Raw genomic sequence first — 17,472 nt, 5'->3', positions numbered from 1 at the left:
ATGACAAATCTAGACAGCACACTAAAAAGCAGAGACATCACCCTGTCAACAAAAGTGTGTATAGTCAAGGCTATGGTCTTCCCAGTTGCAATGTATGGCAGTGAAAGTTGGACCATAAGAAAGGCCGAGCGCCAAAGAATTGAGGCCTTTGAGCTATGGTGCTGGAGAAGTCTCCTGCGAGTCCCTTGGACTGCAAGGCGATCAAACCGGTCAGTCCTAGAGGAGATCAACCCTGACTGCTCTTTAGAAGGCCAGATCCTGAAGCTAAAACTCAAATACTTTGGCCACCTAATGAGAAGGAAGGACTCACTGGAGAAGAGCCTAATGCTGGGAAAGATTGAGGGCAAGAGAAGAAGGGGACGACAGAGAATGAGGTGGCTGGATGGAGTCACTGAAGCATTAGGCGTGAGCTTAAATGGACTCCAGAAGATGGTAGAGGACAGGAAGGCCTGGTGGAACGTTGTCCATAGGGTCGTGATGGGTCGGACATGACTTCGCAACTAACAACAGAAACTTTTTAACTGATAGGTTGAAAAATTTCTTTTCTGTGGGTTCTTGCATAGCAAAGCTGTACCATCATGGTAGACAGATGTTGTCCAGGAAGCAATAGTGGCACACACATAGCAAATGAAGTCCTGTATTATGTTCCTTCCAATTTACACCAGGTAGAGAACAACAGGTGATATTTTTCTTTTCCAGTTTCAAATCTTTTCCATTTTTTCCTCAATTCTTGTTCTCCCCCCACCCACCCACACCCACCCCGTAAAGTAAAAGGAAGACGACGGGGAAGCTTTTTTGAGATCAGCGCCGCGTCCCACGAAGGCTGCAATTATCCACCCCAAAGGTGGTAAAACACGAGAACCAGACAGGTCTGCGGCGAAGGGCAACGTTTTATATCGAGAGTTCACCCGGATTTGAGGAAGATCTGCCTGAATTTCTCTGCATTTTTCTTTGGAAAAGGCTTTGCAATTTAGTCCCGCCCATCGTCACAGATGAAGTCAGAGCCTGGTCTGGGAGGAAGACGCCTGTCCTCTCCCCTTGGGTCCTTCTCTCTGCAAAGCAGCGCTCCCGGTCCGAGCCGAGACGGAAGCACAGCCGTGCGACGTTTTCGTAAACCTGGCGGTGCGTAGGCCGCTCTCTTCCTAGAGCGGCCGTCTGCCGGAGCCTGCTGGAGGCAGCCGGGAGTGGGCAGGTCGCGGCTCCAGCGGCACACCAGCTCCCTCCCGGGAGGCGCGCTCTGAACCAGGCGCCGGGAGGCAGAGAAAGAGCGCGCGGCGACGGGCCATGGGGAGCCTGAAGGAAGAGCTCCTGAAGCCCATCTGGCACGCTTTCACCGCCCTCGACTTGGACAGGAGCGGTAAAGTCTCCAAGTCGCAGCTGAAGGCAAGTCAAGGAGAGACGGGAGAGCGCCTCGAGCCCTGAACCGGGCGAGGGGATGGGGCGGCGGGGGCACTTTCTGGGGAGCCCTCGTGGGGAAGCCCTTTCGCGGCCCCCCCCCCGGCGGAGCCTTCCCTAGGCACTTCCCCTTTTTGGCGGACCCGGAGAGCTTTCCAGGCTGGGGTGAGAGCGGCTCCATTGCTAAGCCCAGCTGGCTGGCCCACCTAAAGTCTTCTCCACCAGGAAAGCTTTTCCTTTGCTTCTCACAGTGACTTTGGAAAAAAAAAGTTCTCGGAGCATTTTGTCTTTTGGACTCGGAGCTAAAACAGAGAGCGTGTCCCTTAGGATGGGAGGTGTAGTTGTTGGTACAGGCAGCTGATTCCTTCCAGGGTGAGATGGCTGTATTTGCAGAGAGGCTTCATTTTGGGTATACTTCTTACAGCAGCGTTTCCCAACCTTAGGAACTTGAAGATGCGAGGACTTCAACTCCCAGAATTCCCCAGCCAGCATAGCTGGCTGGGGAATTCTGGGAGTTGAAGTCCACGCATCTTCAAGTTCCTAAGGTTGGGAAACGCTGTCTTACAGGACCTTACTTAAGAACCTTGTTCACATTAAGCCACTGATTGCTTCATCAGACTTTATTAAATAGCAATAGCACTTAGAACTATATACCGCTTTACAGGCCTCTCTCTAAGTGATTTACAGAGTCAGCATATGGCCCCCAACAATCTGGGTCCTCATTTTACTGACCTCGGAAGGATGGAAGGCTGAGTCAACCTTGAGCCGGTGAGGAAGACAATTGTGTGGGTTCACACAACGTGCTGTGCTGACCGTAAAGCGTGTTTTGGAGTCCCAGAGGCTGGGCTCAGCCAACACTTGAAGCTAAAACCAAATAAACCATTAGTGAGTAATTAGTGAGTAGGATATTTGAACCCAGGCAGGATCTGGAGTTGATAACTCTTCATTACAGTAATCTTAGGCTCATTTTGGGAGAATCCAGAAATCAATGTATGTTCTTTCAAGGTGGGCTTGCCTATAGTAATAGTCCCTTCCCCAAGCCCACTGTTTTGTTTCTGTAGGTTGGGAGACTGAAAAAGCTTTTTTCTTCAGATGACATTTTATTTTGGGGGGGGTGTCTAAATGAAATAATTCATTGGCACAGGACCTGGTGATTTCAAATTATTAGCCCATCTTTATCGAGAATTCTAGAGGAAATCTTAAAAGAAAATACTTTCCCCCCTTGATATCTGAATTAAGGATATTATGTAGTAACTCAGATGCTCTTTTGTTTTAACTAATGTAAATCAATAATAAAAATACAAGAAACTAGTGTGGCATTTATATATATTTTCTATGTAGCATGACTTTTAGGGCCGCTTGGCTATCAGCCATGCTGTACTTCAGGTAAACATGATGATGTTGGCTAACTAATTTTGCTATGTGCTCATTTTGTAATTTAGGATGAGTTCATTGTCCATTTAATTATAGGTATGCTAGTGTTCTGTAAATGCTGAAATAGCTAAATGTGCATGTGGGGTGGGGGATTAATCTCAAACAGCTTGCATGTCAAAATGTACACATTATGCAGGTGCTTCAATGTAGATTGAAAGTTACATCCATGTACTCAAAATATTTGGTCTTGTGGATAGACTGTGTTACACTATTAAGCAGTAATTTATCTTAGATGGTCAAACGAGACATACTTGTAAAAGGACAACAAATTGTTAATGATTGATCTCATTGCATTTGTCTAAGAGAAGAATCTGGGCTAGAGTGCCTAATTTGCATGGAAAAAATAAGGTTTAGTCTTTCATAGTTCCACATAAAACTTGGAAATTCCCTTCTCTTGAAGAGCCAGTCAGCTAGACAAAACTGCTTTAGCAAGATTAATGCCTTGATGCGGAGTAAAGTAACTTCTACTGTTTTCTAAATTTTTGCAGCTTTGTGATGTGTTATTTGTTTACCTCAACCCTATCAAAATATTTTGGCTGTTTCTAAGAATGTTCCCTAATACACCTTGTTGTGGGTGTAGATATGTGAAAAGTGAATCAAATAAGATAAAGATGGCCTTGAGTTGACTTCGGCTTCTTGGTGACACAACCACAGTGACATGGAAAATAATATGCAGTTTTCTTGGCAAAAGTACTGAAGTGATTTTATTTTATTTCTTTATTTTAATTCCATTTATATCCCGCCCTTCTCCGAAGACTCAGGGCGGCTTACAAGCTTAGCAGTAGCCTTCATTCTATGTATATGCCTGCTTATTAGGGTTTTCCACACACACACCCAAGCGGCATTATTACAAAGTCAGCTTAATTGCCCCCCAACAATCTGGGTCCTCATTTTACCTACCTCGGAAGGATGGAAGGCTGAGTCAACCTTGAGCCTGGTGGTATGCGAACCTGCACTAATTGCAGGCAGCTGGTGTTACTTAAGGAGGCATTAGCTCACTGCTCCACCAAGGCTTGCCACCAAGGCTTGCCATCTCTTCTGGGATATTTTTCAACTTCCCAGTTCAACTTCTAGGTTTGATATTTATTTATTTTACATTTTATCCCACTTTTATTATTTTTATCAGTAACTCTAGGTAGTGAACATATCTAATATTTCTACCTTCTTCTATTTTCCCCACAACCACCACCCTGTGAGCTGTATTAAGCTGAGAGAGAGTAACTGGTCCAAAGTCAACCAGCTGGTGAGACTAGAACTCACAATTTCCTGGTTTCTAGCCTGATGCCTTAACCATTAGACCAAGCTGGCTCTCCCTGATTGTCACAATCCAAGTATTAACCGAACCAATTTAGTTTCTTAACCCAGACATCGTAGATGTGTTTAGACCAGGGGTAGGCAACCTTGGCTCTTTTATGACTTGTGGACTTCAACTCCCAGAGGAATTCTGGGAGTTGAAGTCCACAAGTCTTAAAAGAGCCAAGGTTGCCTACCTCTGGTTTAAACTAATGAAAGTAAATAATTGTTCTTATTCTAGAGTTATCTCTAATTGATATATTCTAGTTAATAAAATGTAGCTTGAATTTTGGGAACAGTTTAAGAAAATATAAAGCTGGCTTATATAAAAAACACCTTTTAGTTCTTGGGTAGAAAGTAAAGAATCTAGAGAGAGATTGAGCTTTTCCTGTTTTTTCCACACACTGATCCCTTTCTTAGTTGCCACTGGTTTATAGTAAAGTAAATTAAACTTAGTAGTTTTAAGAAAATGAACGGTGGAGGAAATCCATATAGGTAATCCTCATCTTACAACGGAGCTTATAATGGAGCCCAGAATTTTTATCATAAATTAAGACAGTTATAAGTTGAGGCAACCAGGTGACTGGACCCAATTTTGTTATTTGTTTTGTGGTGTCATTAAGTGAACCAAAGTATTCCTATGGATGTTTTTTTTGCTGGAAAACAAACAGTGTTGTAAATTGTGGATATGTGACCATGGAATGCTACAACCGGACATAAAAAAGAGCTGGTTGTCAAGCGCCTGTCATATGACGTGTGTCCGTGTTGGAACTCTGGAACTTCAAAGAATCGCTAAGTGACTGGTTGTAAGTTGAGAACTACCTACATATGGCTTTTAAAAATGTACTCTATTCTTGAGGCACCCACTTTCTGTTTTACCATATCCAGTTTTGACCTTGCTCTGATTGCATAAACTTCCCCCCAAAAAACCATAAAACCCACTTTATCCTAAAGGAGTTTTAGATAAGGCTTTCCCATCACTTGTTATTAGGTACATTTAATTGTGAGGGATCGAACCCAGAACTGCTACAAAGTTCTAGTACTGAAGTGTGGTCCTTTTATCAGTATTTCAAATAATAGGACAAGAAAAATGGTTTGACATTTTGAAACAAAGACATAATTCTACGATTAGTTTGGGATGTGGACCTCCCCTGTTTAAAATTTTTTAAGTGATTTTGGCACAGTGATATCTGGCACATATAACTATTGAGCAAAAAATTAAATTTGGCTTAGAAGACTGCCATTTTTGCTGTAGGAGTGTCCATTCAAGTACTGACAAATTATAATTGCTCATCACTGTAGAATTTTTTGTTCTGTGAAAATGAAGAGCGTATAATGTTAGCTATTTCAGGCCATGATTGGACTGCCAGGCACAGTTGGAATGAAGCCATTCCTATTATACAGTAAGAAATACTCTGTCGTTGTAATTCACATTTAATGCTGCAAAGCATAAAAATGTAGCATGTCTTACCCCCTTCCATTCAGTTGGTTGTTGCTCTTTCTACGCCAATGGTCTACAACATTCAGACACCCGAATGAAAAAACTAGCTTTTGTTTCAACTCCATGTGGAGTTTACCAAAGGGAGATATTCTGTACTGGAGATGAAATAGTACAAGTAGTCAAGAGCTCCATTCTTGCTATACACTCTTTGGAGCATTCACCACGGCAGTCTTGCACAGTTTGTAGATCTTTGATCTGCAGATCTGGATGTATTCCAGCAGGCTCCCTTGGCCCTCATTTCCTCTGGGTAAGCCAACACTAAAAATGTTTGAATAGGCTTCTACACCTGTGGAATGCCTTGGATAGTAGATCATTGTAACATCACTAGTTTGGCTGGAGTCTGTGCTGGCAACTGTGAATTCTGTTAATAATTCATGGCAGTCTTAAGAGACAGGACTGAATGAAAACCCAGAATTCCTAACTGTATTTGTATGTGTTCTGAAAGTTGTCTGTGGAATTTTTATGAACATTGCTTGGAATCTTACACAGTTCTTCAAAAGTGTTCTGTCTTTTTATTTAAATTGAGACTATGGGTAGTAATTTACAAAGGGTTTTTAGAGCTTCCAAATTTTTATGACCAGTCTACATCTCAAAAGTAATTCCCCCCCTTCTCAAAAATGGCGCGGGGTTAGTAATGCCCATCTTACTAAAGCCTCTTACTTCCACATGGCCCATCTCCTGTCCATGTCAGTCAGCTTTCGGGATGTGTAGGCACAAGGTTGTAGCTCCACCCTGTGATTTTTTTTTGTAAGAGGACAGCACCCACGGCTATCTGCTTGAATGATGAACTGCTTTTCAGGATCAGGGTGCTTAATGAGAGGTTCGGCTGCAAAAAGACTTTCTAGAGTTTCGAATACCGCTTGGCATTCTAGCTATCAGACCCCGTCCGACGAGTCACCGAAAGAATGAAACCGGAACGGGAGCTGGTTCTTCTAGCCGTGTTTATTTTCCGCATAAACAGTTGCTTAAAGACAAATGAAGTCAGCGTTGACTTCACAGCACAGTCAACGCTGTTAAATATCCGGCAGAGCCGACTCCCACCACCACACCCTCAATCACACCACCACGCCCCCACCCTACTTAAACACCGCCTCCCAAGACCCCCTCCTTTTGGCTCCCATCCCACCACGATTGCAGCCGGTAAGTTACCCCCCAGCTTAAACCTCCCTCCGTCCCCCTAGAACCCTGCCTAGGCTCCTTTGTCCCCTCACCACCCCAGACCGCTGCAATCTGCGCTCTAAACCCCTCCCCGGCCCACCGGTCGTCTCCGTCACCCCCTGACCCACTCGGGCACCCATTCTTGTCCTGCAGCTCAGGCGCAGGGCAGCCATCGCCCAGCCCATCGCACAGCTCCTTCCCGGCCTGTAAGCAGCTTCTGGGAGCCGGCTGGCTGGCTCGCGGTCTCCCCAGCTGACAGGCGGCCCGCCGCTGCGCCGTTCTCTCAAATGTCCCATTTCCCGGCCCGTCGGGGTGGTGTGGGCGTGGCCAGCCGTTTCTGGAGCCCGGCAGCATGGCAAGGAGACGAGGATGCCGGCGAACGTCCCTGCGGCCCGGTACGTTGCCTCGGGCGGTCACGGGGATGTTGGGAGGGGCCGTATGCCGAGCCAGTCCTCCGGGAGTCGACGAGCGCCGGCAGGAGGCTTCGGGCGGCTGGGGAGGGCCGTACGCTGTCCTGGCCCTCTGGAAGGCGATGGGCGCTGGCGAGAGGCTTCGGGGCCTGACGGGGCGCTCGGCAGGAGCCTGACGGTCGGGTGAGTCTCCCCGCGGCCCGTCTGAATGTCGGGCATGCCCGGCCCGACATGCCGCCCCCCCTACCAAGGGTCCTCCTGCAGACGTAGAAAACAAGGGTTTAGCATCATTCACTATGCGCACACCCCCATGTCCCCCACCCCCCGGCCTGCCAGGGTGGGCTTGGTGGAACGCCCGGATCAAACGTGGGGCATGGACATCTTCCCGTGACACCCACGTCGCCTCCTCCACCGGGTACCCTTTCCACCGAAGGAGATACTGTAGAGCACCCCTCCGCACCCTGGAGTCTAAGACCTCCTGCACCTCATACTGGTCAGCGTGAACCGGTCCGGGACCCCCCTCCCCTGCTGCCGCGGTAGCCGCTGGAGCAGGTTTCAGCAAGCTACTATGGAACACCGGGTGGACTTTACCCAAAAACTTAGGCAACCGCAGCCGTACCGTCACCGGGTTTATCACCTGCACCACCCGGAACGGCCCGAGGTATTTGGGTCCTAGCTTACGGCACGGAACCTGTAACCGTAAATACTTGGTGGACAAGTAAACCAGGTCCCCCACCCGCGGTGTAGCAAAGGGTTTTCGTTTCTTGTCCGCCTGTGCTTTGGATGCTACGGCAGACCGATCCAACGCTTCTTTCGCTGCCCCCCAGGCAGCCGTGATCTGATGCATCCAGTCAGGCGGTGAGCTCGGAGATCCGTCGTCCTGGGGACACTCACTGAAGGGAACGAACTCGTGACCGGTGACCACCCGAAATGGAGAGAAGCCAGTACTACTGTGAACTGCGTTATTGTATGCAACCTCAGCAAGCGCTAACAGGTCTACCCAGTCTGTGTGCCGAAAAGAAACATAGCTTCGTAAATAGCGTTCAACAGCAGCGTTGGCTCGTTCTGCGGCCCCGTTGGTGCTGGGGTGATAAGCGGTACTCAATCCCTGGGACGAGCCAATATGTTGCAAGAACTCTCTCCAAAACCGGGCCGTGAACTGCACCCCTCTATCCGAAATCACACGCCGCGGTACTCCATGCAGTCGGTATACTTGCGTGAGGAACAACCAAGCTAGGCGACGGGCTGATGGCAACCCCTTACACGGGACAAAATGTGCCTGTTTAGAAAACAGGTCAACTACTGTCCAGATAACGGTGTGACCCTTACTCTCTGGGAGGTCCACAACGAAGTCCATGGCGATGTCCTGCCAAGGCCGAGTTGGGTCAGCTACCTGTTGCAATAACCCCAAAGGCTTCCCAACCTGGGGTTTTGTAGTGGCACAAATATGGCAACGCCGTACGTACTGCTCGATGTCATTCTTCATGCGGGGCCACCAGAATTGACGACGTGCCAGATGTAAAGTCTTCACAAACCCGAAATGTCCCGCCTGTTTAGCATCGTGGCACCCATGTAAAACACGTGGCCGCACGGTTTCAGGCACATATAGCCGTGTTCCATGCCACGCTAAACCGTCCCGCATAGTTAACAGTCCCGGATTACTCAGCAACCAGGCATCCTCCTGCAATGTTCTTTTGATGGCCTGGGTCAAATTCTCCTCCGACACCTGTCTTGCACTCTCTGAACCAATCCCCTCGTTTGCCAGTGTCGGGATGAGAGCCTGCACCACCTCCTCCCTCTTGCTGTCAAACTGAGGCATGCGTGACAAGGCATCCGCCAGAAAGTTCCGACCCCCCGGTACATACTTCAGCACAAAACGGAAGCGACGAAAGTATAAGGCCCATCGGACATGTTTAGGCGACAGACGACGAGGGGTTTGCAGGGCTTCCAGGTTTTTATGGTCTGTCCACAGTTCGAACGGACGGGAAGCCCCTTCCAAAAGATGTCGCCAGGTTTCCAAAGCCCAACGGACCGCAAAAGCCTCCTTCTCCCACACCGCCCAGGCCCGTTCGGTGGGAGTCAGTTTCTTAGAGGCATAAGCACACGGCTGCAAGACCCCAGCACTGTTCCGCTGAAGGAGGACGGCCCCAAGAGCAACATCGCTCGCATCTGCCTGCACGACATAAGCCAGTTCGGGGTCGGGATGTTTCAAAACGGGCTCTTTAGCAAAGAGAGACTTCAGTTCCTCGAATGCCCGCTGACACGCGGTGGACCACTCCAATTTCAGCCCCGGACGCGGGCGTGTCTTCAACTGTCGTGTGCGCAGAAGATCAGTTAACGGCAGGGCGATAGCCGCGAAACGTGGGATGAATTGTCTGTAAAAGTTGGCAAAGCCAAGGAAACTTTGCAACTGTCGCCGAGTCTGCGGAGCCTGCCACTGTTGAATAGCTCGTACCTTTCTAGGGTCCATCTCCACCCCCGCCGCCGATATACGATACCCAAGGTAGTCCAGCTGGGCCTTGTGGAACTCACACTTGGACAGTTTAACAAAGAGCTGTGCATCCAGCAGTCTTGACAACACCTGCCGCACAAGCAGCACATGCTCCTCCAATGTGTTCGAGTAAATCAGGATGTCGTCCAAGTATACCAAAACACCCCGATACAGGAACTCATGCAGGACCTGATTGATCAATTGCATGAACACAGCGGGAGCTCCCTGTAGGCCAAATGGCATCACTCGGAACTGGAAACTGCCAAGGGGACAGTTAAACGCGGTCTTCCATTCGTCCCCGGCTTTAACCCTCACCCGGTAATAGGCTTCCCTGAGGTCCAACTTGGTGAATACTCGGCCTGTCGCCAAATGGGCCAGCATGTCCTTCATCAAAGGAAGGGGATAGAGGTGCTCCACGCACACCGCATTGACCCCCCGGTAGTCTACACACAAGCGCAAGCCCCCATCCTTCTTTTCCCGGAAAAGAACTGGCGCCGCCACCCGGGATCGTGCTGGTTGTATAAATCCTCTTTTCAGATTCTTATCTATGTACCGCCGTAACTCCTGCATCTCTCTTGGGGACATGGCGTACATACGGGGCTTAGGCAGTTTGGCTCCAAGTTCGAACTCAATAGCACAGTCCGTCGACCGGTGGGGTGGTAACGAATCGCACTCTCGCTCATCGAAGACGTCCATTAAATCAGAGTAAACCCGGGGTACATGCTCCTTCGAGTCATCTGTGACCCCGCAAACCTTCTCCCGCGTTCCCGTGTCCCCCGGCCCCAAGAAGGAATGGTGGAGAGGGGGCTCGGGCCCCAGACCCATCCGAAGATGACGACTACCCCCCTCCCACCAAATCGTGGGGCCCCATTTATCAAGCCACGTAAGGCCCAGAATAAGAGCTTCAGTCATAGAGGGCACCACAACAAAACGCAGAATTTCCCAGTGGGCCCCCAATTCCAGCCGAACTGGCTCGGTGACGTGGGTGATAGGAGCCCCCCCCAGGAGCGACCCATCCACTTGTTGGAAACGAAGAGGGGTCACCAGACGTTGCAACCGGATTCCCACCGCAGCTGCTGTTTTCCGGTTGATTAGACACCGGGTGCTCCCTGAATCGACCAAAGCCCTAACCGCCCGCCTTTGTCCAGACACGGGGCTCACCAACACCACCGGGAATGCAAAAGGACACACCGGAGCGCTTACCATCGGATCCTCCTCCAGCTCCAGGTCCTCAAGGTCTTCCGTCGGCACGGTCTGAGTAGTTACAGGCCCGGTTGCCGAAGGAGATGTCGTCACCCGTTGGCTGTCGTCAGCTGCCAGGTAAGCAGTTCGGGACCGCTCCGAGGTCTTCCTTGCAGGCAAAACCCGTGTTGTGGTTGCTGGGGGAACCATCCGGGCTGGCGGGAGCGGGCATTCGGCCGCCCGGTGACCCGGCTGGTCACATCGGAAACACCTAATACCAGGACGGGGTGGCGGTACAGGGTTGGCCTTTGCCACCGGCAAGCCGGGCCGCTCCTCCACCTTCACTCTTTCGGCCGGCCGCCGGGTCCCGGTCACCCCCTCAGACCTTCCTCGAGTATCCTGCAAGCCAATGTCCAGCTCAATAGCCACCCGGAACCAGTCCTGCAAACGGGCCGGCACCCCTCTTACCACGCAAGCTCGCCGCAAGGCACTATCCAGTCCAGCCTTGAAGTGGTGCACAAGAAGGCGTTCAGGCCATGACCGTAGCCTCCCGGCCACCTTCCGGAACTCCCCAACGTAACGCACTGCCGGTTTTCCTTGCTGTCGCAGATCCAACACTTCAGCCTCGGCCCGGAGCACCCGTGAGATATCTTCAAAACGGGCCCGTAACGCCTCCAGGAAAAGACCAAGGTCCCCGAGCTCACGGGCATGATCGCCGTACAGGTCGGCTGCCCAGGCCGCGGCCTCTCCTTGTAGACAAGCTGTTACAGCCACTACCATCGCCCACTGGGACGTATAGGCCGGGCCGTATTGGTCCATGTGATTAATCACCTGCCCCAAAAACATTGCCAGGCGGTCTGGATGACCATCATAGACCGCGGTCAGGGGCGGAGGACCCCATGCCAACCCTTGACCCCAAGGACCCAGCGGCACCCCCTGGGCTGGAACCCCCCAGCTGGTTGTGACAGCTGCTGTCTTGGTCTTCCGGTAACACTGTCCCAAGGAGTCGTGCCGCTTAGCACCGCCGTAGCGGGAGCCGAAACCCCGGAACCTCTGTGAACCTCAGGCAGCCGGGCTGATCCCTGGTGCCTCGGGCTGTCCATACGGAAGCGGGGTGGGCTAGATCGCCGAGCAGGGCCACCTGGGAGGGACCACTGCCCCTGGTCAGACTCATCCGGAACAGACCAAGACCCAGGCTCCCGACCCCTCACTTCCCCGAACCGCTCTCTGAGAATCTCCATAGTACGGTTGCCCGGAACGGTGGAGTAGCTCCAATCTTCACCGCTGTCCTCCATGAAACACCGCTCCCTCCACTCAGAAGACGCACCTTTGGGCCGGTCCAGCAGGCCTTGGCCGAGCCCTCGATGATCCCCTTCAGAACGCGTCCACCGATCACTGCTGCGACTCCGCACTGCAGCCTCCTGAAGCCCTGGACCTGGGCCTTCGAGTGGGGGAGGTTTTTCCTTCCGCCGCACCGAGGGCAACGCCTCCTCCCCCACCTCTACCGACTCCAAGAGCCCAGCCGCAGCTCCAGCCTCCTCCTGCTCCTCAGCCAGTGGTGCAGATTCCTCCGTGCCTTCTGCCATAGCAAACTGCCAGGAAAAGAGCTCCCCACAAAGAATAAAGGAACGCTGACTTACTATCAGACCCCGTCCGACGAGTCACCGAAAGAATGAAACCGGAACGGGAGCTGGTTCTTCTAGCCGTGTTTATTTTCCGCATAAACAGTTGCTTAAAGACAAATGAAGTCAGCGTTGACTTCACAGCACAGTCAACGCTGTTAAATATCCGGCAGAGCCGACTCCCACCACCACACCCTCAATCACACCACCACGCCCCCACCCTACTTAAACACCGCCTCCCAAGACCCCCTCCTTTTGGCTCCCATCCCACCACCATTGCAGCCGGTAAGTTACCCCCCAGCTTAAACCTCCCTCCGTCCCCCTAGAACCCTGCCTAGGCTCCTTTGTCCCCTCACCACCCCAGACCGCTGCAATCTGCGCTCTAAACCCCTCCCCGGCCCACCGGTCGTCTCCGTCACCCCCTGACCCACTCGGGCACCCATTCTTGTCCTGCAGCTCAGGCGCAGGGCAGCCATCGCCCAGCCCATCGCACAGCTCCTTCCCGGCCTGTAAGCAGCTTCTGGGAGCCGGCTGGCTGGCTCGCGGCCTCCCCAGCTGACAGGCGGCCCGCCGCTGCGCCGTTCTCTCAAATGTCCCATTTCCCGGCCCGTCGGGGTGGTGTGGGCGTGGCCAGCCGTTTCTGGAGCCCGGCAGCATGGCAAGGAGACGAGGATGCCGGCGAACGTCCCTGCGGCCTGGTACGTTGCCTCGGGCGGTCACGGGGATGTTGGGAGGGGCCGTATGCCGAGCCAGTCCTCCGGGAGTCGACGAGCGCCGGCAGGAGGCTTCGGGCGGCTGGGGAGGGCCGTACGCTGTCCTGGCCCTCTGGAAGGCGATGGGCGCTGGCGAGAGGCTTCGGGGCCTGACGGGGCGCTCGGCAGGAGCCTGACGGTCGGGTGAGTCTCCCCGCGGCCCGTCTGAATGTCGGGCATGCCCGGCCCGACACTAGCGACCATTGCAGAGGCGGACAGAGTCAGGGTTTCCCCACCTTTTCCCATTTTGAGTAAATCAGTGATTGACATGGCTATCTTTGCAAAACAGGGAATAAATTATGGTAAAAGTTAACAAATCCCAGAAAGCATTGAAGCTGCTTACGGGTCCATGGGGGTTGCCATTCCAGTACTGCCTTCACTTTAGCAGGTCCATGTCTTTTTCCTCACTTGAAATCTGGTACCCCAGATAGTCAAGGCGTGTCTGGCGAAATTTACACTTTGACAGGTTTGCATACAGTTTGGCTTTTAACAGTTTCTTTAGCATCTCACGGACCAATTTGGTGTGCTCTTCCATGGTTTTGGTATAAATAATGTCATCAAGAAAACTAAAAAAAACCCCTTGTATAAATGGACATGGAGCACCTGATTTATCAATTGCATAAATACAGCTGGGGCCCCCAATAATCCAAAAGGCATCACTTTAAATTGGAAGCTTCCCAAATGACAATTGAAGGCGGTGTTCCACTTGTCCCACTCCTTAATACGGACCCAAAATTATGGCCTAAGTCATCTTCAGGACCACCACAAAATGAACGATTTCCCAATGCCGACCCATTTCTGTTAGGTGCAAAGCAGGTGTACCTCCAATAAGGGATCCATCAGCTTGCTCAAACCTCATGGGTAGGGGCAGCTTGGCTCGAATCCCCAGCTTGAGCACTGTGGACAGGTTAATTAAGCACCGATGTTTAAGTTCATATGGGTCTTGTGTTTTGGGTAATATTAGCTTGACAGGAAAGGCAAAGGAAGGAATGGGTTGACTCACTATTGGATCTTCCTCGCCTTCCTCATCACTGTTGTAGGACGCCGGCATCTGTAATGGCTGTGGCTGGGCTCTTGCCTTGGGCTTGGCAAGAGGTGGGATGTGCAATAGCTGGGTGTTGATGTGCCCAGTTGGTCTTCTCTCTTCCACCTCTGGGAGTTTTTCATGGCTTTGCGGTGGCAGTTGGTGCGCTTCTGGGTTGGGGCTTGGGAACCGGGCACTCCACAGCATGGTGACCCATGAGACCACATCGGTAGCATTTGATAGGAGGCCTGTCTGGTGCTTGGAGGATGCTGGTGTTCATAGTGCCCTGGGAATGTCAACCAGAACGGTGTATCTCCTGGATGCGTAATGGCTTGGGTTCGGCTGTGCCTGGCTTTCTGGGGCAGTCCAGTTCGATGTCCAGCATCACTGCCATGCTGTACCACTGATACAATTGGTTACGAACACCCCAAATGATACAGGCTTGGAGTAAGTCGTGGTTTAGCCCCTGCTTGAAGTAGTTAATCAGCAATCATTCCGGCCCCTGCCTTAGCTGACCGGCAACTCGTCTGAATTCACTAATGTATTTCTTAGCAGGGCAGCCTTTTTGCTTCAGATGATGGATCTCCTTCTCAGCCAGCAAGGTCTGGGATTTGTCTTCAAAATGACCTATTAGTTGCTTCATGAATAGGTTAGCATTCTGCAGTTCAGGAGCCCCTTCATCATGGAGGTTGGTCACCCAGTCGGCTGCTTCCTCCTCCAAATTGGCCACCACGGCAATCACCATCTGAGCATCATCCAGGTAGGCATAAGCGTAGCGATCTAGATGAGCCCACACTTTGTTCAGAAAGAAGAATAGTTTCTCAGGGTCCCCATCAAAGGTGGGCTTGGTGGGAAGCGGCTCAAATCATGGTGGGGCCATCTGCACCTGCTGCTGTGCTGCCTGTTGGTCCTGGGGACATGGCTGAACCACCCTCCAGACTTCTCTTGGCTGGGTTTCTGGACTGGTGGCTTGAGGCTGCGGCAGCGGATTGGGTTGGGATACAGGGCTTGACATCACAGCTGGCTGGGGAATAGGTGAGGTGGCACGGGCTCCTGTAGTTGGGCTGGGACTCTGGTGAGGGGTTGGAAGTGATGGCATTCCCTCTCATGGCACACACATCCTGGGAGTCGGGAACCATAACTTTTATCTCCAATCTGCCAAATTTCTCCTTCAGCTGCTCAAGTGAGAGGCTGTGGACTGTGGACTGGAACTTCCAGTCTCCAGAGTTGTCCCCTCCGATCGATCCCTTTCCCTCCTGGTATGCTGCGGATGAAAACCCCTAGGATGGCAGCAACAGGAGTTCCTCTTCAGCAGCAACAGGGGCGCTCCTGAGCTGAGGGGCAGCTTCGGCTTGATAGAGGTCCACTAGGATTGTAGTTCCCCTCTGCGGTACCAGCTTTCCAGGTTGGATCAACTGGGATTTTAGCCGAACCCCTGCCAATGACGCCTTCTTGGTGGCTGGAGCGGCTGCTTGCGTTCCAACAGCTGGAGTTCCATTGTGGCTGGGAATGGCTCCACTCTTTTCATCGATCCTCAAATCTTTGCCGAGTCTTTACCGCTCTTCCAAAGGATGGGTAGGCAGTTGGGGCCCAGCACCCTGGAAAAAAATTAAAGTTTTGGGAGACCTGGTTTAATGTCATGTTTCCGAGTGACAGAGATGAATAAAGCAGAACTCTGAGGCTTGAAAATCCCTCAAAGAACATGTTTATTAGTTACAAAGTATCGGCACGGTCAAAAGTGAAACCAAGTCTGAATACACAAGTAACAATTGCCCAATTACAAAGGTTAATGTCCCACCCACAAAACTATGCAATCAACTATGTTCCCCAATATACTCATTTGGTGGGCTTTTTTATGCAACCCCTAATCGCTGGAGCAATAGATGACCTTGGTTCCCATGGGACACAAGATTATTTTGACTAATGAAGCACCTGGGCAAGCCCCATCCCTCTGATCCATGTGGCAACCTTAAATGGGGAAAAATGGCTGCAGCCATGCTCATTTGCAGAGTTGACAATGAGATTGTTGTCTTGAAATTTGAGAGTTGATTTAATATCATGGAGTATAATGGTCAGGATGAACGCAAATATCTTGTGCATCCTGTTTCCTATGTTTCTTTGTCATGTCCAAAATATAACACTTGCATCTTTTCTTTTGATAATGGAACCTATCATATCTATCATATCTTCCTATGCACACTGCTTACTACAAGGAAAAAAATATTACTTCAGTTTGGACATTGTAGAGAAGAATAAGGAACAGGAAGAACTAAGTATTTTCTGCATTACATTGAATAATTGCTAGCAAAGTGGGTGCTGTGTCAGTTTTCTGTGTGAAACTGCAGTGAAAGTTTATTAACTATGTTGACAGTTTCTAGGGCAGAGGTGCAGCAGGCAGATATAGAAGCTTCTGTAGTTTGAGTAATCAAAGTGTATAAGTATTTTGCTTAAGATTGTAGCATATTTGCTTTTACAGTACTGTACTGTACTCTAAAATAGTTGCATCATGAAGTGTAGTTAGTCTTTGAAACTAGATTATTTTGAGTGTTGCTCCTCTATTTTTTTAATATTTTTTCAATATTAAAACAAATATGATGGATAGTATTATAGTATGTATATCTTGAATCTAAATATATAACCGTTTTTTTATTTAAAAGGTTGTAAATGTTTTGTTATGCATGTGACAGGTTCAAAACCTGATGGACTGCTTTCTGGCTTGAGGGAAGTGGAGATAATATTAGAAAAGCTTTAGACATGTTGACAACGTAACAAATCAAATCTGTTGTGTCTTGCATTTTTTAAACCCACAAAATATTGCACTAGCATATTCCTATTAAGTACGTGGCTTTTGTGAGGGGAGGAGGCAGAGGCTTTGTCCTCTGTTTATTTATTTATTTATTTATTTATTTTAATTCCATTTATATCCCGCCCTTCTCCGATGACTCAGGGCGGCTTACAAGCTTAGCAGTAGCCTTCATTCTATGTATATGCCTGCTTATTAGGGCTTTCGCCACCCCCCCCCCAAGCGGCATTATTACAAAGTCAGCTTAATTGCCCCCAACAATCTGGGTCCTCATTTTACCTACCTCGGAAGGATGGAAGGCTGAGTCAACCTTGAGCCTGGTGGGATGCGAACCTGCACTAATTGCAGGCAGCTGGTGTTACTTAAGGAGGCATTAGCCCACTGCTCCACCAAGGCAGTGGTTGCTG

At 50.3% G+C, this 17,472-nt stretch overlaps 1 protein-coding gene across 1 annotated transcript in view; it reads left to right on the top strand.

The window, feature by feature from the left end:
• The first annotated feature begins 863 nt into the window (after window positions 1–863).
• SWAP70 (switching B cell complex subunit SWAP70) overlaps window positions 864–17,472 on the top strand; it is a 53,251-nt gene continuing 36,642 nt past the window's right edge. The window contains exon 1 of the mRNA XM_083367634.1: window positions 864–1,383. Coding sequence (XP_083223760.1) covers window positions 1,285–1,383 — 99 coding nt within the window. The 5' untranslated portion in view covers window positions 864–1,284. The remainder of the gene's footprint in view (window positions 1,384–17,472) is intronic.

This window comes from Vipera ursinii, assembly GCF_947247035.1.
Source record: "Vipera ursinii genome assembly, chromosome: 1".
Taxonomy (NCBI): Eukaryota; Metazoa; Chordata; class Lepidosauria; order Squamata; family Viperidae; genus Vipera; species Vipera ursinii.
The sequence above is the reverse complement of the archived record's forward strand: the minus strand, read 5'-3'. Positions and strand labels throughout refer to the sequence as shown.